The 27,688-nt window shown below is 44.7% G+C and overlaps 1 protein-coding gene across 2 annotated transcripts; it reads right to left on the bottom strand.

Annotated features, from left to right (window-relative positions):
* Window positions 1-1,078: 1,078 nt before the first annotated feature.
* LOC110507802 (voltage-dependent calcium channel beta subunit-associated regulatory protein) lies at window positions 1,079-27,224 on the bottom strand. 2 transcript variants are annotated; one of them, XM_021588109.3, is made up of 11 exons: window positions 27,069-27,224; window positions 25,885-26,061; window positions 25,140-25,212; window positions 23,231-23,379; window positions 20,193-20,254; window positions 16,162-16,333; window positions 10,449-10,620; window positions 9,894-10,064; window positions 8,842-9,076; window positions 7,923-8,124; window positions 1,079-6,935 (listed from the first exon to the last, which is right to left on the bottom strand). In XM_021588109.3, exons 3-11 carry the CDS (start codon window positions 25,185-25,187, stop codon window positions 5,417-5,419), a joined length of 2,730 nt encoding a protein of 909 aa, XP_021443784.2. In that variant the 5' UTR covers window positions 25,188-25,212; window positions 25,885-26,061; window positions 27,069-27,224; the 3' UTR covers window positions 1,079-5,416. The 2 variants fall into 2 exon arrangements, with proteins under 2 accessions (XP_021443784.2, XP_090062963.1); XM_090206837.1 differs by having other exon boundaries at window positions 25,885-26,045; window positions 27,069-27,215.
* Between the last annotated feature and the right edge of the window lie 464 nt (window positions 27,225-27,688).

The following is a 27,688-nucleotide window of genomic DNA, read 5'->3' as shown; positions in this document are numbered from 1 at the left end:
GTGCTTAGGGTCATTGTCCTGTTGGACAGTGAACCTTCGCCCCAGTCTGAGGTCCTGAGCACTAGGTTCTCATCAAGGATCTCTGTACTCTGTATCATGGTTTCATCAGACCAGAGAATCTTGTTTCTCATGGTCTGAGAGTCCTTTAGGTGCCTTTTGGCAATCTCCAAGCAGGCTGTCATGTGCATTTTACTGAAGAGTGGCTTCTGTCTGGCAACTCTACCATAAAGGCCTGATTGTTGGAATGCTGCAGAGATGGTTGTCCTTCTGGAAGGTTCTCCCATCTCCACAGAGGAACTCTGGAGTTCTATCAGAGTGACCATCGGGTTCTTGGTCACCTCCCTGACCAAGGTCCTTCTCCCCCGATTTCTCAGTTAGGCCGGGCGGCCAGCTCTAGGAAGAGTCTTGGTGGTTCCAAACTCCTTCCATTTAAGAATGATGGAGGCCACTGTGTTCTTGGGGACCTTGAACGTTTCAGATCTGTACCTGTGTTCTTGGGGACCTAGATCTGTACCTCGACACAGTCCTGTCTCTGAGCTCTATGGACAATTCGACCTCATGGCTTGGTTTTCGCTCTGACACACACTGTCAACTGTGGGACCTTATATAGACAGGTGTGTGCTTTTCCAAATCATGTCAAATCAATTGAATTTACCACAGGTGGACTCCCAAGTTGTAGAAATATCTCAATGGATGATCAATGGAAACAGGATCCACCTGAGCTCAAGTCTCATAGCAAAGGGTCTGAATACTTACGTAAATAAGGTATTTCTGTTTTTTAAATTACCTGAAATTTCTCTAAACCTGTTTTCTCTTTGTTATTGTGGGGTATTGTGTGTAGATTGATGAGAACATGATAATTTAATCCATTTTAGAATAAGTCTGTAACGTAACAACATGTGTCGACCCTCAACACCTGGAGGGAACAACACACTGGAGTGGGAAGGAAAGATGGGAGAGAGAAGTGAGGGAGGTTGGAGGAAATACTTGTAGTCACCGTGCCTTTCTCCTCTTCTCGTCCTCCTCCTCTTTTTCCTCTGAGTACTATTAAAGGTTGAAATGAGACAAACCACAATCATTAATGCTTCATTCATTTATTTACTGATTGGAAAACCCCAAAATAACATTTTCAATTGTTTGGTCCCTCAAGGCTCAAATAGGTAGGGGTCAACAAAGGCTAAGTTGTTTATAAAGCTCTACTTTTTTGAACTAGTTCTTTGAGAAATTGAGCAGTAATAACTAACAAGCAGGAATACAGAAATATATATGTTTTTCTTTCATGGAAATAAATCTCACAATCATAGCATATCATTTAGCATTGCATGACTCCTAAACAAAGGTACATGTCATAGAATACAAAACCTCTAGAAGTACCAGTGCTGATTTAAATGTCTATGTTCTGCCTCAAAAGTGTCAACCAACAACCATGGAATCATTTGGTACAGTAGTTCTGAGAAACATGGAGATACGTATTAAAATTATTAATTGTCATGCAAACCTATGCACCGTAATGCATCAATGCATTGGACAGGCTACTTGTTCGTATACAAAAAGTATATGACCAGTGTCCCCAGTTACGTCTACACCGAATAAAAGACATAGACTACATTAGCTCCTCCAACATTGTGCTTGTATCTCACAACAAAGTAACTTTTTGTACAAATGTACTAATTTGTTCGCCCCTCTAGTCTTTTTCATTAAGTTGGTGTTATCACCCCCTTTCTTCCATCAATTCAACTAAATGGCAGAAATGATGCACTATTCCTCTAATTTCTGACAATAATCAGAAAATGTTAAGTAACCAGTAACCTCAAAGGCATCTGATCTTGTTTGTTCCTAAGATGACTGGCTGAAAGATCGGTCTTTTTCCTTCCTTGATGATGTTCCAACACCTCCATAAAGGCACCTGGTAATAACACAAAATGGTGCTGAAACATGTGAAGCCCCTGGGTTTCCCATGGTGACGTAATGTGCACTGATGTGTGGGCTAAGTGAAGGAGACAGAAAGGAAGGATATCACTAGCCTCTCCACGCTAGAAGACAAATTCAAGCCCTCTCACCACCTTTCATCTTGACCATTCTTTGTCTAATGAGGGAAAAGGTGCCTTCTGCCTGTGAGTCCACTCTGCTATAACAAGGAGCTGCCTGATCTCCATGTTAGAGGAAACAGATCTGATTCCCCAGGGCTGTGAAGTAGCACAATCACACCCAAACATAGGGAAATGACAGCTAGAAATATCTCCCTCTTTCCCAATTACAGAAACGCCTATCTTTATTGCAATGGCAGGTAGCCTAGCAGTTAGAGAGGCGAGCCAGCATCCGGAGGGTTGCCAGTTTGAGTCCCAGGTCTGCTGGGAAAAATCTGTCAGGACTGGAGCTGGCATCCGGAGGGTTGCTAATATCAAATCCTAGATGCCATTGCCTGTTGTTGTGCCCTTGATCAAGGGACTTAACTCCCCCACATCTGCTCCACAGGTGCCCAGTGTGGCAGCCCCCTGCTCCAACCTGTGTGTGTGTATATATATATATATATATATATATATATATATATATATATATGTATGTGTGTGTGTACAGGTAACTGCCAAAATATAGGAAACACCAACATAAAGTGTCTTAATAAGGTGTTGGGCCACCATGAGGCAGAACAGCTTCAATGCACCTTGTCATAGATTCTACAAGGGTCTGGAACTCTTGGAGGGATGCCACATCATTCTTCCATGAGAAAGTCCATCATTTGGTGTTTTGTTGATGGTGGTGGAAAACACTGTCTCCCGCGCCGCTCCAGAATCTCCCATACTGTAAGAGTTAAATTGGGTTGAGATCTAGTGACTGAGACGGCCATGGCAAATGGTTCACATCGTTTTCCTGCTCATCAAACCATTCAGTCACCACTCGTGCCCTGTGGATGGGGGCATTGTCATTCTATGGGAGCGATTCCATGGTAGCCAAAATAATGGCCTCCCCAGCACTTTTATACATTTATTTATTTTAAATTGTTATTTAACTAGGCAAGTCTGATAAATGACCCTACGCATGCTTGGATGTTAATCGTTTAACTCAGAAACCACACCTGTGTGGAAGCATCTGCTTTCAATATACATTGAATCCATCATTTTGCAATTATCTGTATGTGTGTCTTTCGGGGGGGTTGGGATAAAGCAGAAGTCACATTTTGGTTGGACCTTGTGACCAATTGACCAATAAAGTGATCTTAATCTTAATTGTGTTATACCCTCAGCCAGAGACCATATTCAGCACCTTTTCCTGCAGCACTTTCCTCTAAACGTAAAGCAATAACTAGCTTCTGAGGAAACTGGGGATAAAGTTTACAGTAATGTACTGTTAAACCAAAGTTTATTTTGAATTTATGGTAACATACAGTACCTTTTATTACAGTAACTTACAGGTAACTGGCTGCCAGTAAGTTACCGTAAAAACAACAGGATTATTTTTACAGTTTGGGTCAGAGAGCTGGGAGCCGGAGCTGCTGACTGTAGCATGTGGGAGATGCAGCACACTCCCAGCCATTACACAGCTAAGTGCAAAATAGTTTCCAAGGTACTTCTGGAATGGGCATGCCATTCCTTGCCTTCTTTTGGCCCATAAAACATAATCTGATAATGTGGTTATACTTGAATGGCAGCATTGGGTGGCAAAGTCTACACAGAGGAAGTCAGAGGAGAAAATGTGGAATTTGTTCTGGTTTGGAAGTGCAGTCCTTATAGCCCAGGGGGATCGCTGCTGCGTTGTCTACTTTCACAGGAGGAGGGGGAAACAAAAGAATATAAGCAAACAAAAAAAGCCTGTTCGGTGAATCCATGCACGAGAAAGTATGAAGAAATTCAATGAACGCAAATGTCTGCGAGAGCAACATTGGCCCCATTCAAAGCCTTAATTTAAACTGTTACAGCTATAGACCTGCACTGACCAACACTGTTGGGGGGGGGCAAAGGAGCCTGCCTTTGATATGTGCGCCTAACAGAGTTGTCAGTAACACTATTGCGATCCCTTTATTTGCAGACAGGGTTTTTCTGGCACAGAAATTAGGCAAAAGCCTGGAATTTAACTCTCACCCTGGCCTCCTGTAAGCCACTTATTGTCACAAGCAGAAGAAATATAAGACGAGCATAGACACATTTAAATCAAATCTGTCAACAATAAATACAACGGTATTGAACAACATGTCCTAACAACCAGAACTTTTCTGGAAAGCAATTTTCCCCTTTAAGAACATCTTTGAATAGAAACATGAGTCCAGACATTCAGCGACAAGGACATTTGACGAAGGATAATGCTCTGATCCAGAGTGGACATGATGAGGCTGTAATTATATAAATGCTGTAATATAGTCAGTGTCCAAATTAGGAGAACCTCGGCCCTCGTCATATCCATTTAATGACAGCGTATGAGAAACAATTCATCTTCATCATCAAATCTATGGTCGACTGTTTTCTGTTCCTAGTACCATAGATTCTGATTCAAGTACATCAAGATTCAACAGAAATCTGTCCAAAAACATTCAATCATACATTACAATTTACAGGATTGCTTCAATTAATGACCAATACGGTACTGAAGTAGTAGATTACTATATTCATATGTCCCGAGAAACATGTGGACAATGTCAAATTTGGCTTCGAAAAAATATCAGGGAGACCTAATTATTTGTAAAACAATTATGACGACTTCAAGAGTCAAAATGCCACATGGAAAGAATTTGATATATGTCAATGGCCAAAGACAACAGAAATCCAGAGCCATATTTAAGAAATGAAGTGATGAAGTGATGTAAACATAGATAAACCTATTTTGATATTCAGCCAGGACTGGCCTAAAGGGCCCAGATAAACTTTGTATCCAGATCTTTAGATGTTTAATAGCACCTGGTTTCACAGTGGATAGACTAGTTCAGAGGGCATACTGGCTCTTAAAGGGAAAATCCACAGTTATTCTACTTTCTTTTCATTAATCGGCTGTTGATACAGTCCCAAAATGTTATTGGCCTTTCAAGAAGCAAAGCGTCATCTTGGCCGGTGACACTTTGCTTTTTGAAAGTCCAATATCTTGGAAACCGGACGGCTGACATGCAAAACATTTTGGTACTGTATCAACAGTGGACTAATGAAAAAAAATACCAAAGGATAGTTTGAGTGGTGTTTCCCTTTAACATCGTCACTTCTCTCAGAGGAGAAAGGAATCATAGCAGTCAGAGACACCACGGTACTGTAGACACTATCTAGGGGTGGATTCTTCAGCTAGCCTACATGACACTGTATAGTGTAGCCTGTTTTCATGTTACGGGTCTGGAACATGCTAATTCAGACAGATACAGAGTCATCGCAGTTACCTGGCGCAGACTGAAATCAAATCAAACACAAAGATCAGGGAGGAGTGGAGGAGGACTGGAGACATGCTACACTGGGCTGTGGTCGGGGGAGGCGTGAGTGACTGTCACCACACACTCAGTTACCGCCGCCGGGTCCTTTGTCCGTCGCAGGCCCGTGTACAGCCGCTCGTCCAGGGTGGCGCTCAGCTTGTCCGTCAGCTCGGCTGTGATGGTCTGTGGGCCGTAGCCCTTGACAGGGGGCTGGGGGGGCTCGTCAGGTGGCTCAGGGGGGTGTTCTGCCTGCGTAGTGTCCTCCTGGGGGTCGGGCTGCTCCCATAGCAGACCCTCTCTCTCCGGGGGAGGGGGAGGGGAACAGGACGCCATCCCTTTGTCGTCTGTGATGGTCACGGTGCTACTGCCACAGCTACTGCTGGGACTCTCTCTCCTGTCTCCTTCCTGTACCTCGGCACCTTCTGCCCCTCCCGCCACCACCGCCTCAGCCTTGGGCGTCAGGGGGGTGCTGGGGGTCCCCTCGCTGGCCTCCTCGTCAGGCGCACTGATGATGCGTGGAAGCGTGCTGTGGTAGCCTGTGTCCAGCGGGTAGTTGACGCTATCGCCACGTCGCAGGGGGGTCCGCTGCCTCTCAAAGGAGTGGTACTGGTAGCGAACGCCTGGGTCACTGTACTGCTTGTGGCGCTGCCACTGCTTGCGGAGGTGGATGCGCGACCGATGTTTCTTCGGCGTCTCCTGCTGGTCAAACTGGGGGTCGTGGCGGAGGAACTCGTGGAAGAGCGCGTCCGTCTTCTCGTCGATGCTGTAGTCACGGTGGTGAATTGATAAGGGGGGTTGGGGGTGCGGCTGCGGCTGCGCCTCTCGCGGGGTGAACATCTGACCGTACGGAGACCAGCCCAGGGGAGACCTGGCCGTTTCTATGGTCATGCCGCCCATTGCACCCGCCGGCGTCTCCTCGTCTGGCTCTTCCTCGAAGATGCGGGCCTCAAAGCTCTCAACCACTGTGCCAGTGCCCCCTGCACTGGTGAAGTAGTGTCTCTTCTCCAGGGCCGTCCTGTCTATACTGCCACTGCTGCCACTACTGCCAAACAGTCTCAGCTCCTCCGGCGCCCGTGATGGAGCCTCTATAGATGTATAGCCACTGTCCATCTGCATTAACTTACGGTTCCCTGACTCCCCGTCACTGCCCCTCTCTGACTCCACACTGTCATGCTTCCCCCCTTTCTCCTTCTCTCCCATCCCTTCATCCATGGGCAGCTCCACATCCCCCTCGGGCCCATCCCCGATGTCCTGGGAGAGGTAACTGGTTAGCCCCCCCCTCTTGGTCTGCCCCCTCAGAGAGCAGACACTGTCAGCATCGCTGCGGACAGAGTCCCTGTCATTGTTGTTGATCTGGTCTGAGGAGCCATACTGCTCCAGGGAGGCCCGGAGTGTCCAGATGTCTCTGTACAGGGCCTGGTGGTCTGATGCCGAGTTTTCCGGTCTACAGTCCCCCAGGCTCGCTGCCTCGTCCTGGGGCTCCGGGGACAAGCCGATCACCTCCAGCCCCTGGCCCCTGCTGCAGCTGGGTTCCACCACCACCTCCACCTCTAACCTGTGGTGACACACACAAATACGAAGACAGGCGCACGCACGCGCACACACACACACACACACACAGTACAAGAGTCAGTCACAAAGCACTCTCATGATGCCCATACACACATCTGATGTCTGATGTTTGCAGCCGCTATGATTACAAGTGGTCACCATGACTTGAAATGGTATTAGCATGTTTTCCACGAACCACTGAATTGCAATGCACCAATGTCATGTGCTTTGCAAATGTGTTGAATTTCCATACATTGTGATCTTACTGGTCACGGTTATTTAGGAGGAAAATGTTTTATTCGTACAATTTCCGAAAGCTAACCAAACAAAACATCATTACTTTTACGAGACGTGTTTGTGCCGTCATGTGCATTAGTAGCACAATTGAACTTATTTACATTTGTTTTTACCTACACTTGTATGTTGACTCCATATTGACGTTAAGGTTTTAAGTTTTGACTGACTTTTCTTAGAGGATGTACAATCATCGCAAATTGAATTATGAGGCGTTTCAGGCCCCAAAGTGAACGTAATTGTACATTCGCAAACTCCATTAAAAACGAGGGCTGAGGGCCTTACGTTGCAAACTTCCCTTGTTTGGCTAATCATTTGGACCGACAACAAATATGGCCGTGGGGATTCCCCCAAGGGCATAAGTGAGGGTAAGCGGACGAGGGTGTGTCTTTTATGAGTTGAAACGTAGTCATTGACCCTGACAACTATTCCTGTCCATGACATCACTCTGCATCAGCGATGGAATGGGCTAGCTTGTTAAGCAGCTGTGGGTAAAAGTTGCCAGTAGGCACAGATCAAGGATCAGCTTACTCTCCCCAAATCCTGACCTTAACAGGAAAAAATATGCAAAACTGACCTATCAGTATCTAGAGGCAACTGTGACGAATTCTACCGTTAAGGAGAGAGGCACTATCTACCGTAGTGATGACGGAGGCAAAGCAGTGGGGTGGAAGGATGGCGAGGGAATTAAAGATACCTGCCGAGGGAGGGTGGTGGCGTGGAGGGGGAGGAGTGGGGCAGGAGGCAGGCCGAGGCAGAGGGGCGGCAGGGGTGATAGGTGGCATCCTGGGTCCTGGCAATGTACTGGATGAGGTCAATGTGGTGGGCGTCGCTATCCTCCTGGTCCATGCTCTCGCTGGCAGCGCGCTGCCGCTGGAACTGCCTCCTCTTAGGGGACCCTGACACACAGAGACAGAGGACCTTAGACATTAGTCCGAGGGTACAGGGGGACATGGGATGGAAAATGACGTTGGCACAAACGTTCACCATAGTGAATGTTCAGCATATCTGAAGACAGCATAAACAATGGATCTGGAGGTGACATATGTGTCACAATGATGTCATGAAGAGATCCCAGCAGGCTTTGAGATATTTTAGGGGTGTTAGTCCTGTGTGCTCTGTTGTTCCCTGAGTATAGGGGAAGCGGGAAAGGGAGTGGTATGTGTGTTTGTGTATGAGGGGATCTGTGGGGTGGCTTCAGTTAGACTCACAATGCCTTGGAAGAGAAGAGCCCTACGTCATAAATCCATCTGTTAGAGTGTGAGCACAGTGTGAGAGCCCTGTGTACATGTTGGTGTGTTATTGTGCACTATGCACCTTGCCAGTCCGGTGAAGCCTCTGAAAGTGGGACCTCATTCTTAAGAGGCATTGTCTTTTTCCACAAGGGAACAGGAGCCGGTTTCCCAAAAGCATCTTAAGGCTAAGTTCATTGTGGTTCTAATGATGAACTTAGCCTTAAGATGCTTTTGTTAAACCAGGCCCAGATAGAAATAGAATTTGTACACTAAATCCAAAAAACAAACGATCATGTAAATCCAAGCTGATGCTCCATCAATCTGTACATAAGCATATCATCATAACATAATAATAGATATTAAAAGCCAATTGTCCTGTACCTCTGGTGTCCAGACTGGAGGCCCGCTGGCTGCTGTCTAGCTTCCACTTCTTGATCTTGAAGTATGGGCTGGCTCCCTCCAGGCTGGCGTGGCGCCTCAGCTTGGTGAAGAACTGCAGCACCGGGCCCTGCCCCACCCCTGCGCCAGGAGATGCACCTGTCACAGACGTCACCGACGCCCCTTCACTCAAAGACGGACTTCCCCCATTCCTGGAGCCAGACGCCATCACCTCAATCTGGGGGAGAGAGAGGGAGGGGATATAAAAGGGAGTTGTCCATATTGTGTGGACAACAATAAAATATGACAGATACTCTAAGGACAAATGGAAGTTGATATAAATGTGATTTTAATCTCTCTCTCTCCTTCCTCCCGAGGTTAAAAATTATACAATTTTCCATGCAACTGTTAACTTTCTCCCATCTACCACGGAGAGGGAGAGCGGGGCCGGTGAGCAGCCAGGAACGATGAGCAAATGTGGAGAGCAGCGGTGTCTGTAATCTCCCCTGACAAGGCTGTTCCGGAGGCTCTCCCTTATTTATCCATCATCCTCCACCACTCTTGTCATTAAGACAGAGAGACTAGGGACACTGTGGATGCACACTCCTTACTTCTCCTCTCACACATCAGAGGCTTCATAATAACCTCTTGGCTTCAATGTTCACTCAAGCTTAGTGTGTGCTACTGTGTGTGCAACACATTTGTATATTTGCAATCATGTCAAATCTCTATTTAAATGATCTAACTCCAATTTTATATGCACATTTCAAAGCTGATCCAAGAAATTAATAAAATAAAAATGATACTCTATTCAGACCCATCATACACATGATTAGTGGCTAACTGTATTCCATAGTAAAATGTTAATTAAAACATAAAGGTTTAGATTCAACCCAACAACGCTGTCATTCAGCCTGTCATATGTAGGTAGACACTTTGTATGTGATGATGAATAATTAACCGAGTCCCTTAACGTAGTGTTCAATATTACACCTAATTTTAAATGTGAATGGTTGATTGTTGGGTTGATTGACAGATAGGGGTAAGTGACTCACGCTGCTGGTGCTGGGCTCCTTGGGACCCGGTGCCAAGGGACTCTCACTGAAGCTGGTGTCCACCACCGAGTTAAGGGTGTCCCCAGGGAGGGCTGAACTGGGGCTGACACTGAGACTGGTCAATGCTGTCTGGGGCAGGGGACACAGTGGCCGTCGGGCACACAAAGGCGGCTACACACACAAACACACACAAATGCAAACATACGCGCAACACATGCACATACACATACACAGAATACACACCATCAAGGCAGGATACAAGGAGGATACAGATACACAGACTGAATTCTACATCGGTACTGGGAGAGGTCGTTGGCCTACTAGCTAGTGACAAATCAAGTTGAAGCAAGTCCATCGCAAAATGACTGAGAAACCTCAGACAATTGCAAAATCAATGTATATGGCCCATTGGAATGAGGAAGCAGAATTATCCATGGGCTGCATTTGATAGGCTTGATACATGTTGTGGGCCCCACATTGATGGATGACCTAATGGGCCCAGTCATGACTAATGATGTATCATTGCTAATAGCAGCACAGTAGACCGGCTGTCACCTGGAAGATGGAGAGGCTGGACTTGGCGGCGGGGCAGGTCGTCATGGCGATGCTGTTCTCAGATGACTCACACTCGTGGATGGTGACGATCTTGAGGGCCAGTGGTGGGATGTGGAGATGTGTGAGCCGCGCATTCTTCAGGTGGTGGAAGTCACCCTCAGTCAACGTAAATCTGAGGTGGAAAGGGGTTGAGAAACATAACAAACAGTTCAGAGAGTTGGAGGCTGACACAATAGAAGTGCTGATTTCAAGGAATATTATTCTCTTACTCCTTGGGACCTGCAGGGAGTGAAGGCTTTTCTTCTCAACTATCACTACACCTGATTTCACTAATCATCAAGTGTTTCATTTGTTGGATCAAGCCTTTTAGTACTGGGCAGGAACACACTGAGGAATTCTCACTTCAAACTCAAGGCTCAGCTGTATTGTGTATTTTGCCCTACAGAGTTTGTCTCAACCACATTTGCATATCAGAATGAGGTGGGGCTCAAACAAAGAATTAGGTCAGAGAGAGAGAGAGAGAGAGAGAGAGAGAGAGAGAGAGAGAGAGAGAGAGAGAGAGAGAGAGAGAGAGAGAGAGAGAGAGAGAGAGAGAGAGAGAGAGAGAGAGAGAGAGAGAGAGAGAGAGAGAGAGAGAGAGAGAGAGAGAGCATGAGTGGAGAAGGACTGCCTCTTCTCAATGAAGCCACGGAAGTTCAAGGCCGACCTAGGTACCGAAGGCATGGTTAGCAGAAAACAGGATCCTCCATTATAGTGAATGGAAAAATGGCAATCTTCATAGTCAATGTTTGTGTAAATAAAAAAACATTCAAAGACAATCATGGTACCAATAATTGATTAAAAAAAAAAAAACAGATATAAACTACATACACAAGTATGTGAACTAGAGGTCGACCGATTATGATTTTTCAACGCCGATACCGATTATTGGAGGACCAAAAAAAGCCGATACCGATTAATCGGACGATTTTATTTATTTATTTGTAATAATGACAATTACAACAATACTGAATGAACACTTATTTTAACTTAATATAATACATCAATAAAATCAAGTTAGCCTCAAATAAATAATGAAACATGTTCAGTTGGGTTTAAATAATGCAAAAGAAAAAAGTAAAAGTGCAATATGTGCCATGTAAGAAAGCTAACGTTTAAGTTTCTTGCTCAGAACATGAGAACATATGAATGCTGGTGGTTCCTTTTAACATGAGTCTTCAATATTCCCAGGTAAGAAGTTTTAGGTTGTAATTATTATAGGAATTATAGGACTATTTATCTCTATATGATCTGTATTTCGTATACCTTTGACTATTGGATGTTCTTATAGGCACTTTAGTATTGCCAATGTAACAGTATAGCTTCCGTCCCTCTCCTCGCTCCTACCTGGGCTCGAACCCGGAACACATCGACAACAGCCACCCTCGAAGCAGCGTTACCCATGCAGAGCAAGGGGAACAACCACTTCATGTCTCAGAGCGAGCTTGCCATTTCACATCGGTTACACCAGCCTAATCTCGGGAGTTGATAGGCTTGAAGTCATGCTTGAAGCACAGGTAAGAGCTGCTGGCAAAACGCATGAAAGTGCTGTTTGAATGAATGCTTACGAGCCTGCTGCTGCCTACCATTGCTCAGTCAGACTGCTCTATCAAATCATAGACTTAGTTAAAACATAATAACACACAGAAATACGAGCCTTAAGTCATTAATATGGTCGAATCCGGAAACTATCATCTCAAAAACAAAATGTTTATTCTTTCAGTGAAATACAGAACCGTTCCTTATTTTATCTAACGAGTGGCATCCCTCAGTCTACATATTCCTGTTACATTGCACAACCTTCAATGTTATGTCATAATTACGTAAAATTCTGGCAAATTAGTTCGCAACGAGCCAGGCGGCCCAAACTGTTGCATATACCCTGACTCTGCGTGCAATGAACGCAAGAGAAGTGACACAATTTCACCTGGTTAATTTTTCCCTGCTAACCTGGATTTCTTTTAGCTAAATATGAGGATTTAAAAATATATACTTCTGTGTATTGATTTTAAGGTTAGGTACACGTTGGAGCAACGCCAGTCCCTTTTCGCGAATGTGCACCGCATCGATTATATGCAACGCAGGACACGCTAGATAAACTAATAATATCATCAACCATGTGTAGTTAACTAGTGATCATGATTGATTGATTGATTGTTTTTTATAAAGATAAGTTTAATGCTAGCTAGCAACTTCCCTTGGCTTCTTACTGCATTTGCGTAACAGGCAGGCTCCTCGTGAGGCAGGTGGTTAGAGCGTTGGATTGGTTAACTGTAAACTTGCAAGATTGAATCCCCGAGCTGATATGGTAAAGATCTGTCGTTCTGCCCCTGAACAAGGCAGTTAACCCACTGTACCTAGGCAGTCATTGAAAATAAGAATGTGTTCTTAACTGACTTGCCTAGTTAAATAAAGGTGTAAAAAAAATACATCTGCCAAATCCGCGTCCAAAAATACCGATTTCTGATTGTTATGAAAACTTGAAATCGGCCCTAGTTAATCAGCCATTCCGATTAATCGGTCGACCTCGGACACACGTTCAAATTAGTGGATTTGGCTATTTCAGCCACATCGGTTGCTGACAGGTGTATAAAATCGAGCACACGGCCATGCAATCTCCATAGCAAACATTGGCCTTACTGAAGAGCTCAGTGACTTTCAATATATCACCGTCATAGGATGCCACCTTTCCAACAAGTCAGTTCCTAAAATTTCTGCCATGCTAGAGCTACCCCGGTCAACTGTAAGTGCTGTTATTGAGCAACAACGGCTCAGACGCAAAGTGGTAGGCCACACAAGCTCACAGAACGGGACAGACGAGTGCTGAAGTGTGTAAAAATCGTCTGTCCTCGGTTGCAGCAGTCACTAGCGATTTGAAACTGTCTCTGGAAGCAACGTCAGCACAAGAACTGTTCATTGCAAGCTCCGTGAAATGGGTTTCCATGGCCGAGCAGCCGCACACAATCCTAAGATCACCATGCACAATGTCAAGCATCGGTTGGAGTGGTGTAAAGCTTGCCGCCATTGGACTCTGGAGCAGTGGAAACACGTTCACTAGAGTGATGAATCACGCTTCACCATCTGGCAGTCCGATGGACAAATCTGGGATTGGCGGATGCCAGGAGAACGCTACCTGCCCGAATGCATAGTGCCAACTGTAAAATTTGGTGGAGGAGGAATAATGGTCTGGGGCTGTTTTTCATGGTTCGGGCTAGGCCCCATAGTTCCAGTGAAGGGAAATCTTAACGCTACAGCATACAATGACATTCTAGACAATTCTGTGCTTCCAACTTTGTCGCAACAGTTTGAGGAAGGCCCTTTCCAGTTTAAGCATGACTATGCCCCCTGTGCACAAAGCGAGATCCATAAAAAAAAAAATGGTTTCTTGAGATCGGTATGGAAGAATTTGACTGGCCTGCACAGAGCCCTGACCTCAACTCCATCGAACACCTTTGGGATGAATTGGAATGCCGACTGCGAGCCAGGCTTAATTGCCCAACATCAGAGCCCAAACTTACTAATGCTCGTGGCTGACTGGAAGCAAGTCCGCACAGCAATGTTAGAACATTTAGTGGGAAGCCTTCCCAGAAGAGTGGAGGCAAAGGGGGGACCAACTCCATATTAATGCCCATAATTGTGGAATGAGATGTTTAACGAGCAGGTGTCCACATACTTCTGGTCATGTAGCGTATGTCCTTAAACCAATTAATAAAAAAATAAAAAAAATTGCACAAAGAGGAAGTAATAAGGATAATTTATTTGCTAATGGCAGCCTGTAGTACTCCGGTCGCCCTTCAACTTGATTTACTCATTGAGAGGGGGTAGCACTGTGCTAGCCTGCAACGTCACTTCCTAGAGTAGCTCAAACTGCACGTTATCAAAGATTGTCAATTACAGTGCCTTGCGAAAGTATTCGGCCCCCTTGAACTTTGCGACCTTTTGCCACATTTCAGGCTTCAAACATAAAGATATAAAACTGTATTTTTTTGTGAAGAATCAACAACAAGTGGGACACAATCATGAAGTGGAACGACATTTATTGGATATTCCCATCAATTTTAACCATCTTCCCTGTCCCTGCTGAAGAAAAGCAGGCCCAAACCATGATGCTGCCACCACCATGTTTGACAGTGGGGATGTTGTGTTCAGGGTGATGAGCTGTGTTGCTTTTACGCAAAACATAACGTTTTGCATTGTTGCCAAAAAGTTCAATTTTGGTTTCATCTGACCAGAGCACCTTCTTCCACATGTTTGGTGTGTCTCCCAGGTGGCTTGTGGCAAACTTTAAACAACACTTTTTATGGATATCTTTAAGAAATTGCTTTCTTCTTGCCACTCTTCCATAAAGGCCAGATTTGTGCAAGATTGTTGTCCTATGGACAGAGTCTCCCACCTCAGCTGTAGATCTCTGCAGTTCATCCAGAGTGATCATGGGCCTCTTGGCTGCATCTCTGATCAGTCTTGAGCTGAAAGTTTAGACGGATGGACAGGTCTTGGTAGATTTGCAGTGGTCTGATACTCCTTCCATTTCAATATTATCGCTTGCACAGTGCTCCTTGGGATGTTTAAAGCTTGGGAAATCTTTTTGTATCCAAATCCGGCTTTAAACTTCTTCACAACAGTATCTCGGACCTGCCTGGTGTGTTCCTAGTTCTTCATGATGCTCTCTGCGCTTTTAACGGACCTCTGAGACTATCACAGTGCAGGTGCATTTATACGGAGACTTGATTACACACAGTTGGATTGTATTGTCTCATCGCCCGCACCAGCAACTCCTGCGGCGGGCCGGGCGCAGTGCACGCTAACCAAGGTTGCCAGGTGCACGGTGTATCCTCCGACACATTGTTGCGGCTGGCTTCCGGGTTGGATGCGCGCTGTGTTAAGAAGCAGTGCGGCTGGTTGGGTTGTGTATCGGAGGACGCATGACTTTCAACCTTCATCTCTCCCGAGCCCGTACGGGAGTTGTAGCGATGAGACAAGATAGTAGCTACTACAACAATTGGATACCACGAAATTGGGGAGAAAAAGGGGTAAAATTCAAAAAAAAAAAAATAATTCTACATGCAAATTAGCAATTGCATTTTTTGTTGACCAAATTCGACACAAAAAAAATCTAAACTTCGTGGGCTTATTTTCGTGGACAGATTTTGGGCTTAAACCTCTCGCTTCACTTCTTCCTCTCTGATTTTATGTCTCCCTGAGAAGCCATCATAAACGACATTTGGTTTCAATGCGCTATTGAGGCTTCACATAGGAATGAATGGTGTCATGTGATCGATGGCTTTGTCCATTCATATATTCAGTCATTGGATCATACATAATACATTGTGAAAGTAGGCTACACTGCACAATTATGTTTTGCGAGTATGTCTGCATTTTGGAAATCCTTTCTATGAATAATGTGTGTATGATGCATTTTCAGTACATCAGTCCCTATTATTATAAAGCATCATAACAGCTCTTCCAACTGCCTTTATAATGTATTACACAGATGGCTCTTACAAAGTGTCTCCATAATGTCTTCTAATGTAAGAGCGAATCTTTTCACGGGTTTTAAACACACAAACAACTTGTTGCTAAGGCCGTCGTTGTATTATATTGTAGAATATGAGTGTATTCAGAGTAGTCAACTGCGGGGGAGTGAGTGGGTGTCTGGCGGAGGAATCTGTCTGACCTACGGCCTTTCTCCTGGGCCTTCTTGCCGTGGTCGAAGAGTGCCACCTCATTGAAAGAGACTCGGCGGCCACCGTGGGTGCCTGTGGACAGGAAGCGCTCTGTCTCCATGTCCACGTGGGAGCTGGCGGCCGATAGGCAGTCTGACTCGTCTACACGGATGGTGATCTGTCCTGGGGGGGGGGTGAGAGAGGGAGGGAGGTCAGGGTCTGGCGGAAGGTTGGTCTCAGGAAGAATCGAACCTATGATCCAGGCAAGCACCATGCTAAGTTGTGTGCATGTGTATATGTATGACATGCACTTTTCAAAATAGAACTTTGTTTGTTCTAATATATTCAGGACAAAGCAGATCTGATATTGTGTACTAAATGTCCCTTGCCTTAGGTAATTACTTTGTCTCACTTAATGAATGTAAATGTACTCCCGAATGATCATACCCAGGAGAGAGCTGAGATCCTCAGATAAACCACATTGAAATGTCTGTATATACAGTGCATTCGGAAAGTATTCAGAGCCCTTGACTTTTCCCACATTGTTACGTTACAGCCTTATTCTAAAATCAACTAAATTGTTTTTTTCTCATCATCAATCTACACACTATCTCATACTGAGAAAGCAAAAACAGTTGATTTTGTTGTCTGCAAATGAAGCCAAAAATAAAATAAAAAACAAAGAAATATCACATTTACATAAGTATTCAGACCCTTTACTCAGTTCTATGTTGAAGCACCTTTGGCAATGATTATAGCCGCAAGTCTTCTTGGGTAGAAGCATGTGTTTCATGTGTTTCAGGAATAAGGAAGTGGATGGCAAACTTTCTACTTTTAAACTCGGACAAAACAGAGATGCTTGTTCTAGGTCCCAAGAAACAAAGAGATCTTCTGTTGAATCTGACAATTAATCTTAATGGTTGTACAGCCGTCTCAAATAAAACTGAAGGACCTCGGCATTACTCTGGACCCTGATCTCTCTTTTGAAGAACATATCAAGACTGTTTCAAGGACAGCTTTTTTTCTATCTACGTAACATTGCAAAAATCTGAAACTTTCTGTCCAAAAATGATGCAGAAAAATTAATCCATGCTTTTGTCACTTCTAGGTTATACTACTGCAATGCTCTACTTTCCGGCTACCCGGATAAAGCACTAAATAAACTTCAGTTAGTGCTAAATACGGCTGCTAGAATCCTGACTAGAACCCAAAAATGTGATCATATTACTCCAGTGCTAGCCTCCCTACACTGGCTTCCTGTCAAGGCAAGGGCTGATTTCAAGGTTTTACTGCTAACCTACAAAGCATTACATGGGCTTGCTCCTACCTATCTCTCTGATTTGGTCCTGCCGTACATACCTACACGTACGCTACGGTCACAAGACGCAGGCCTCCTAATTGTCCCTAGAATTTCTAAGCAAACAGCTGGAGGCAGGGCTTTCTCCTATAGAGCTCCATTTTTATGGAATGGTCTGCCTACCCATGTGAGAGACGCAAACTCGGTCTCAACCTTTAAGTCTTTACTGAAGACTCATCTCTTCAGTGGGTCATATGATTGAGTGTAGTCTGGCCCAGGAGTGGGAAGGTGAACGGAAAGGCTCTGGAGCAACGAACCGCCCTTGCTGTCTCTGCCTGGCCAGTTCCCCTCTTTCCACTGGGATTCTCTGCCTCTAACCCTATTACAGGGGCTGAGTCACTGGCTTACTAGGGCTCTTTCATACCGTCCCTAGGAGGAGTGCGTCACTTGAGTGGGTTGAGTCACTGATGTGATCTTCCTGTTTGGGTTGGCGCCCCCCTTAGGTTGTGCCGTGGCTGAGATCTTTGTGGGCTATACTCGGCCTTGTCTCAGGATGGTAAGTTGGTGGTTGAAGATATCCCTCTAGTGGTGTGGGGGCTGTGCTTTGGCAAAGTGGGTGGGGTTATATCCTTCCTGTTTGGCCCTGTCCAGGGGTGTCCTCGGATGGGGCCACAGTGTCTCCTGACCCCTCCTGTCTCAGCCTCCAGTATTTATGCTGCAGTAGTTTGTGTCTCGGGGGGCTAGGGTCAGTTTGTTATATCTGGAGTACTTCTCCTGTCCTATCTGTTGTCCTGTGTGAATTTAAGTATGTCCTCTCAAATTCTCTCTTTCGGAGGACCTGAGCCCTAGGACCATGCCTCAGGACTACCTGACATGATGACTCCTTGCTGTCCCCAGTCCACCTGGCCGTGCTGCTGCTCCAGTTTCAACTGTTCTGCCTGTGATTATTATTATTTGACCATGCTGGTCATTTATGAACATTTGAACATCTTGGCCATGTTCTGTTATAATCTCCACCCGGCACAGCCAGAAGAGGACTGGCCACCCCACATAGCCTGGTTCCTCTCTAGGTTTCTTCCTAGGTTTTGGCCTTTCTAGGGAGTTTTTCCTAGCCACCGTGCTTCTACACCTGCATTGCTTGCTGTTTGGGGTTTTAGGCTGGGTTTCTATCATATATCAGCTGATGTACGAAGGGCTATATAAATAAATTTGATTTGATTTATGACGCTACAAGCTTGGCATACCTGAATTTGGGGAGTTTCTCCCATTATTTTCTGCAGATACTCTCAAGCTCTGTCAGGTTGGATGGGGAGCGTCACTGCACGGCTATTCTTTAGGTCTCTCCAGAGATGTTCGATTGGGTTCAAGTCCGGGCTCTGGCTGGGCCACTCAAGTGTATTCAGAGACTTGTCCCGAAGCCACTTCTGCGCTGTCTTGGCTGTGTGCTTAGGGTCATTGTCCTGTTGGAAGGTGAAGCTTCGCCCCTGTCTTAGGTCCTGAGCGCTCTGAAGAAGGTTTTCATCAAGGATCTCTGTACTTTGCTCCGTTCCCAGTCCCTGCCACTGAAGACATCCCCACAGCATGATGCCGCCGCCACCATGCTTCACCGTAGGGATGATGCCAGGTTTCCTCCAGACGTGACGCTTGGCATTCAGGCCAAAGAGCTCAATCTTGGTTTCATCAGACCTTTTAGGTGCCTTTTGGCAAACTCCAAGCGGCCTGTCATGTGCCTTTTCCTGAGGAGTGGATTCCGTCTGGCCACTCAACCATAAAGGCTTCATTGGTGGAATGCTGCAGAGATGGTTGTCCTTCTGGAAGGTTCTCCCATCTCCACAGAGGAACTCTGGAGCTCTGTCAGAGTTACCATTGGGTTCTTGGTCACCTCCCTGACCAAGGTCCTTCTCCCCCGATTTCTCAGTTAGGCCGGGGGCGGCCAGCTCTAGGAAGAGTCTTGGTGGTTCCAAGCTTCATCCATTTAAGAATGATGGAGGCTACTGTGTTCTTGGGGACCTTCAATGATGCATAATTTTTTTGGTACCCTTCCCCAGATCTGTGCCTCGACTCAATCCTGTCTTGGCGCTCTACAGACAATTCCTTTGACCTCATGGCTTTTTTTTCTCTGACATGCACTGTCAAATGTGGGACCTTATATAGACAGGTATGTGCCTTTCCAAATCATGTCCAATCAATTGAATATACCACATGTGGACTCCAATCAAGTTGTGGAAACATCTCAAGGATGATCAATGGAAACAGGATGCACCTGAGCTCAATTTCAAGTCTCATAGCAAAGGGTCTGAATACTTATGTAAATAAGATATTTAATTAAAACATTTTTTTTTTACTGTTTTTGCTTTATCATTATGGGATATTGTGTGTAGATTGATGAGGGGGAAAAATTGAATGAATTTTAGAATAAGGCTGTAACGTAACAAAATGTGGAGAAAGTCAAGGGCTCTGAATACTTTCCGAATGCACTGTACATGGCATGACTGCGTACTGTAGCAGAGGAGCATGGCTTCACTTTGACAGAACCTTTTGTTCTTGGGTTAGTACAGTACATGGCAATATGGCCAATGCCCATGGGTGTTTACTGGAGACGACAAAGAAACCCTGATGGAGGCAAGCCGAAACATTTGTGACTTTAAATCAATAATTTGCATTGAAGCAAGAGTATTTTATTCAGCTTCTATACATTCTTTTTTACAAGTGCTGACAAATGAGGAACAGGGGTTTTTGATTTACCATGTACTGGCTGAGACTCCTCCATGTAGCTGGTGTTGGTTTTCTCAGGGTCATCGCTGGCCCTGCAGCACAGAGGAGCACCGATCAATGCACATACATCTTTACCCCTGAAGTCTATAGCTACGTCTCAAATCACACCCTATTTTGTAAGTAGTACACAACTTCTGACCAGAGTCTCATCAAAAGTTGTGCCCTACATCTAGAATAAGGTGTCATTTGAAATATGGCCATATGCTTAGCCCTAGGCTGTAGGTGAGCTGACAGGAGCACATAGAGAGGACAAACATACTCTCACAGCAAGGTCAATCTGACTAGTAGCAGCATAATCAATGCACATGTAAATCATGTCAGGTGACATGGAAGCCTTCAGGGAAAATGGGCCTCTTGACCTCTTCAGTAGAGAATGGGATGTCAGTTCTATACTATGGGTTCTTTCTAATACTAATATAGAGTATTATTTTGACTAATACATATTACAAATTAGATCTCTATTAATGCCTACTATGATACAAATGAAATATATGCAGTTCTCTTCGTTATAACTTCTCTAAGTGGAGGAATTCTCCCTATTATATCTGTAATTGCCCTAAACTCACTGATGCACTGTGTTTTTGACTCCCACCACAGCCTTATTCTGGAGCAGTAGAGCAGCTGAGATCTCTTCTCTGTCAGAGTGTCTGTGGTTCCTTTAGGCTATATTAGAATGCTGATCATCGACTACAGCTCAGCATTTAACACCATAGTACCCTCCAAACTCGTCATCAAGCTCGAGACCCTGGGTCGCGACCCCGCTCTGTGCAACTGGGTCCTGGACTTTCTGCCCCAGGTGATGAGGGTAGGTAACAACATCTCCACCCCGATGATCCTCAACACTGGGGCCCCACAAGGGTGTGTTCTCAGCCCCCTCCTGTACTCCCTGTTCACCCACGACTGCATGGCCATGCACGCCTCCAACTCAATCATTGAGTTTGCAGACGACACTACAGTGGTAGGCTTGATTACCAACAACGATGAGACAGCCTACAGAGAGCAGGTGAGGGCCCTCGGAGTGTGGTGTCAGGAAAATAACCTCACACTCAATGTCAACAAAACAAAGGCGATGATTGCGGACTTCAGGAAACAGCAGAGGGAGCAGCCCCCTATCCACATCGACGGGACAGTAGTGGAGAAGGTGGAAAGTTTTAAGTTCCTCGGCGTACGCATCACGGACAAACTGGAATGGTCCACCCACACAGACAGCATGGTGAACCTCAGGAGGCTGAATTTTTTTTGGCTTGTCACCAAAAACACAAACTTTTACAGATGCACAATCGAGAGCATCCTGTCTGGCTGTATCATTGCCTGGTACGGCAACTGCTCCGCCCACAACTGTAAGGCTCTCCAGAGGGTAGTGACGTCTGCACAACGTATCACCGGGGGAAAACTACCTGCCCTCCAGGACAACAACCACCCTAGCCACTGCCTGTTCACCCCGCTATCATCCAGAAGGCGAGGTCAGTACAGGTGCATCAAAGCGGGGACCGAGAGACTGAAAAACAGCTTCTATCTCAAGGCCATCAGACTGTTAAACAGCCATCACTAACATTGAGTGGCTGCTGCCAACATACTGACTCATCTCTAGCCACTTTAATAATTAAAACATTTATGTAATAAATGTATCACTAGCCACTTTAAACAATGCCACTTTATATAATGTTTACATACCCTACATTACTCATCCCATATGTATATACTGTACTTTATAGCATCTACTGCATCTTGCCTGTGCCGTTCGGCCAACGCTCATTCATATATTTTTATGTACATATTCTTATTCATTCTTTTACACTTGTGTGTAGTGAGGTAGTGAAATTGTTAGGTTAGATTACTTGTTAGATATTACTGCATGGTCGGAACTAGAAGCACAAGCATTTCATTACACTCACATTAACATCTGCTAACCATGTGTATGTGACAAATCAAATTTGATTTGATATTTCAGTAAAAAGGCACGAGGGCGTGTGGTATATGGCCAATATACTACGGCTAAGGGCTGTTCTTAGGTACGACGCAACACAGATGACTTATTGCTATTATAAACTGGTTACCAACGTAATTAGAGTAGTACAAATACATGTTTTGTCATACCTGTGGTTTAAGATCTGATATACAATCAGCATTCAGGGCTCAAACCACCCAGTTCATAATATCTGTGTGAGAATGACTTGAGGGATTTCTCTGGCTGCCCGGCGCTGTGCTTTCATTTCCTCTCTCTCTGTCTGTGTCTGTGTGTGTGTGTGTGTGTGTGTGTGTGTGTGTGTGTGTGTGTGTGTGTGTGTGTGTGTGTGTGTGTGTGTGTGTGTGTGTGTGTGTGTGTGTGTGTGTGTGTGTGTGTGTGTGCTGCAGCTAGAGCTTATGACAGTGTGAGACGCAAAATGAATCAGCGTTGATGGCTGCTATGAAATCTCATTACACTCATCATTTGTACCAGTCTGCACTACTCTACCCCGGCCAGCCTGCAGCCTGCCACTGCCTGACTCTGTTGCTGGGTACTGAAAAGAGGGGCGCATGGAAATGGAGTAAACATATCATATACAAATAGAAGTCTGTATCTCTCAGACATAACAACAAAGGTGCTATTTCTAAATGAAGACGATTAAAAATAACTTACAAATGAATATAACGATGTTTCCATGTTAGATCAACAATGGTCTGTAGACAGACAATAGAACTCAATAATAAAGGAATGCACTGTAGTCTTTTTACCATACTTACAACATGCATTGTTACATCTCTGCATGCACTCTTTATGTCAGAGGGATGGACACGTGTGCATACAGGATTTGAATGGTCTCCATCTCACTCATAGACATGCATAGTCACTAAACCATGCATACTAGTGCCGTGGTTACTGTACCACCAACGGAATTTTACTCTGCCCGGAGTACCCTCTCATGTGCATTTTACCACTAAGCCTATGGTCTCATGAGTCTTCTCAAGTACCCCGTGTGGATAGGCCAAGTACCCCTGGTTGGGAACCACTGGACTAGTGGTCTGACCTGGCATGGCGGCAGTCTCCATCACAGCAACGTCTGCAGATGATCAGCAGGACAGACAGCAGGACCAGTGTTCCCCCCAGGAAGATGGACAGGAGCACCAGCAGTAGGATGTAACCATCCTGTTGTTTACCAGGCTCAAATGGGACCCCCTGGAAAAAACATGGGAGAGAGGATGAGGGAAAGCAGGAACTGTAGAGACTAGAGACAAAGCTGTAGGGATGTGAAGGACTGATGGAAGAATGGAATATAATAGAACTAATCAAGGTGGTTAAACCAGGGATAAAAAAGAAAATAACCCTTGGAACTTTAAAACATGCCCCCCTTCAGACAATTACATTTAATCTCCATATATTATTCAATCTATTGTTTCAGATTGAGGTTTGGTAGATCATACCCTGCCTGTGTGTCATGCTACTGTGGTTAGCGGTGAGTGGGTGGAGGGAGAGTATGCACAGGTGTGCTCATTGTTCTGGGGTTGAGATGATAAGTGCACGGCTATAAGATCCTGAGAGGTATGGGGGTTTACTGAGAGGGAGACGGGGCCGGAAACCTGAGTCACAAAGACTGTGTGTGTGTGGAGGGAAGAGAAGAGAAAAAACACAGAGCCATGCATCTTCCCCATGAACATCAAAGCCCAGAGAGAAGCCACTTGTAGAAGGGCCTCTTGGCTAACTGTTCCCCTGGTCCCTTTGTGAGCAGGCTTTTCAGGTGAGACAAGGCAGCAGGAGCGCTAAATGGAAGAAAAAAGCAACACTGCACTTCTCTACACTTCCCTCTGTAACAGCTTTTCTTTTAATTGCTTTATCTTGTTAGAGAGCAATTATTACACTCCATACATACTTCTTTCTACCTATTGCGTAAGACCAGGAATGGTTAGACTGATCACAAAAAAAGCCACATCTCAGTCAGGAAGTGTTCGGATGTGAAAAACACACAATGCTATGAGAAAGGCCTCCCTAAACAGCCCACTGGGCAGAGGCATTACTTTACCAATTACAGCATGCAGCTTAAAGCCATTGATTTACCCCCACTGGTTTGTGCACCATGAATCTATAAACGCCACAGAGGTATTTATCCATTGGGGCATGTGCTATTAACCTGTCTGCACCTAAGACAGGAAAAAAATGCTCTGATGGGTGGGCTGGAACTGACTGAATACAAAAGGGAGGATATTTTAGGGTGTCTAGCTGTCTGACAAAGACACAGTTTAGAGTTTATCAAAACTGTCAGACTCTGAATGAGGTTGGACTCGATATAATTATGTGTAGTCTATCTAAAAGCTTTTGGATCAGCCAAGGCAGAACAACTTTTCCACTGGCCAGATAGTAAAATGTTACCTTGCCAACAGCACATCAAGTCACTCTGGCCCTAGGGTGTGTGCTGTGTGTGGGTAATTTAAAAGTTAACATAGCTGAGCATTGGCATCTGCTCTGTTGATGCCCTACTATCAAAACAACTAGCTAGTTCAATCAGAAACTAATTTCTGCAGCTTCTTTGATCCATTGCATTGTTAGATGCAAACCACTCAAGAGAAGCAGCAGTACACAGCTGTTTTACAGTGGTATGCTGCTCATGTACATCTGTTTAATACCACAGACACATAGTAACCAAGATTAACAACTGTACCATACACTCAGTAATATGCATGTTACCCCAGCATTAATGACCGCTGACACTGATGTCAGATTGTAAATTCTCTAAAAGGGGATATTAAACTCGAGATTAGATCAGGGATTCAATTATTTCAGGCACAGACCAGGATGTTCTCTCTATTAGCCAGTCAGGCTGTATAGAAGGAGAACACAGTCACCTCGAGCATTTAGCAGAGCACACACAAACACACAGGCACGCACACACGGCTCACACACAACGGAAGGAGGATGAGGAGGGGGTCTTGGCAATGACTTACGGTGGAGTTCTCGGTGAGGTTGATCCAGACGGTAGACTCATTGCTCATGGTCCAGGCGAGCGTGAGCGTCCCCCTGAGACAACAGACAACAGGAAGTTAGGAAGCTCCCAGAACACACCACAAAACACTCCACAGAGATTTGGATACCGGTTCTGCTCTCCTCACTGACAGACATGCAGTCAGAACACAGGCAGCTGGGTAGAAATGTTTGTTTGATATCGCAGATATCTTCTGTAAATATATCTGCAGATACTTGTTCCTCTTTAAAATAATTTATGAATATGCAGAAAAGCAAAACATAATAATGCAAGCCAGTCATAGGCCAACTTTATCAACCTGTTAGAAAAGTGTCTTTTAAACTGAACAAACACAGTAAAGAACATATACCAATATACATGTACATATACTGTAACTTCACATATTTGTCCATACATGAATGACTATAAATGTCAACATTTCCAGGCATGAGAGCAGAACCAAAACTAGCTTGTGCCTGCTGAATGGTAAAAGAGTCATTAGCCAGGCAGCCTAGCATCCATGTAAATTTCTCTCTCTCTCTCTTCTCTCTCATCACATTACTGTGAGATAGCTGTGGTGGTCCAACAGCTGAGGCCTGATGCGTTCCCTCACACACAGCAGATCATAGCCATTACTGCTTCCGACCACACTGCATACAGTGTACACACACACGCACACACACACACGCACCTGACATGTGCTGAAGCTGCCTGTCGGAGTGTCTTACCCTGATGGAGGGCTGTGTGCAGCAGCTCTGGATGTTGATGTCTCCCTGCTCAGATCTTCCTCAGCTCCCTTGCTGCATTCTCAGCCTGCCTCTGCCCACCCACCTGGCTGGCCAGCCTCCTCAGGGCTATTTTGTCCTCTCAACATAGGCTTGCCTAGACTCTGACCAGAAGCTCAGCTGCTTAGGAAGCAACAACAACAAGGCATCTGCAATCAAACATGGGCCTGGTTCCCAAGTAGGTGGGCCTATGCCCTCCCAAGCCCACCCATGGCTGTGCCTCTGCCCAGTCATGTTTCATAGATTAGGGCCTAAAGAATGTATTAAAATTGACTGATTTCCTTACATGAACTGTAACTCAGTAAAATCGTTGAAATTGTTGCATGTTACTTTTATATTCTGCCTATATGTTAAGTAGCCTACTGTAAAACCATGCATGCAAATAAGTCACTCATTATTTATAGTTCACCACCTGTCTGAATGCTGTTACATGCATAATCATCCATGATGTCTATGATTTACAGTGTGACTGCTCAATTGACTGCTTTGGTGGTAGTAAACTGAAAATGATTATTGATAATTCTCCACTAGTCTTTTACACCTCATATCAGCCTTCTCTTCTCTCCCTGGATCTGCTGCATTCCTCATAAACTGCTACGCAATAGACATTTCAAAATACTTTGAATCCCAAATGTTACCTTATGTTGTTTGCCTTTGTTGTTATAAAGATCACATAACATCTGAATTGATCGTCTCTTTCTGATATTTCCTTTGTACAGTCCATGACGTTGGGATGAATTGGTTTTGATCAACAGAAAAGTATAGCGATCGCTAATAGCGTATCGACTGTATATTCCTATAGCAAGAACGCGTCTCTGTGCGTGCCTGATAATATACAGGCTATTCTATTCTATTGTATATTTGATTATATTTATGTCAAATAATTTTAGAAAAACGGCCCTTGCGTTGCCAGCTGTTTCCATTCTTTCTACATGGACTGTATATCACCGATTTAAACTGGTATTCAATGAAAATAGTGAGATGGATTTTGAAATCTTCATGCGGGCAGTAATCGATTAAATAGAATACTAAAATCTCCTGATTTTAATGTGGAACCGATAGGCTAAGGTTTGATGTCCATCACAAACGTGAATTTGTAAAAAAAAAAATAAAGAAATGCCACTCACCTAATTAAAATTGAGGTGGTCCATGTGAGGGAACTTAGGCAGAAGCCAATAGCGCCAAAACCTTCGCCGAACACTTAAAGTCTGATTTAAAAGCAAAAACTATTTATGAATGAAACCCTATGGCTGAAGCCACACCCACCACCCGGGACGCACCACGTGACGTAAGTGATTGAAGAGCTGGAGGAGGCGTGCGCTGAAGATCATCAGCATCCATCCCTTCAAAGGTAGGCTGTTTGGGGGAGGGTAGGAGACCTTATGAACACGCTTCTGGTGGAACAGAATGAAAATATGTAAATTCACATTATTTTCCGAATGAAGAATTCTAATAGGGCTAGAATAATGGTTGTTACGTTTCCGTTCTGAATTTGTAGGCTATACCTAATATTCCTTATTATTTATAATATTATATATAGAGCTCTAATATTTTATTATATAGACTATACTTTATATTTAACATTATTATCTGAGCAACCATAGTGGATACTGTAGTATCAGGCTCTGTATTATTTTGCAGCTTTTGGTAAAACAGAATAACACTTTAACTTTGATTATGTTCACCTTGATGGGTCAGTGATGATCTTATCAATCATCTCATCAGTGGATCCTGTTTGACATTCTAA

Source organism: Oncorhynchus mykiss, chromosome 1 (assembly GCF_057628025.1).
Source record: "Oncorhynchus mykiss isolate SJ-2025 chromosome 1, ASM5762802v1, whole genome shotgun sequence".
Taxonomy (NCBI): Eukaryota; Metazoa; Chordata; class Actinopteri; order Salmoniformes; family Salmonidae; genus Oncorhynchus; species Oncorhynchus mykiss.
Note: the sequence above shows the minus strand (reverse complement) of the source record. Positions and strands in the feature narration are given on the sequence as shown.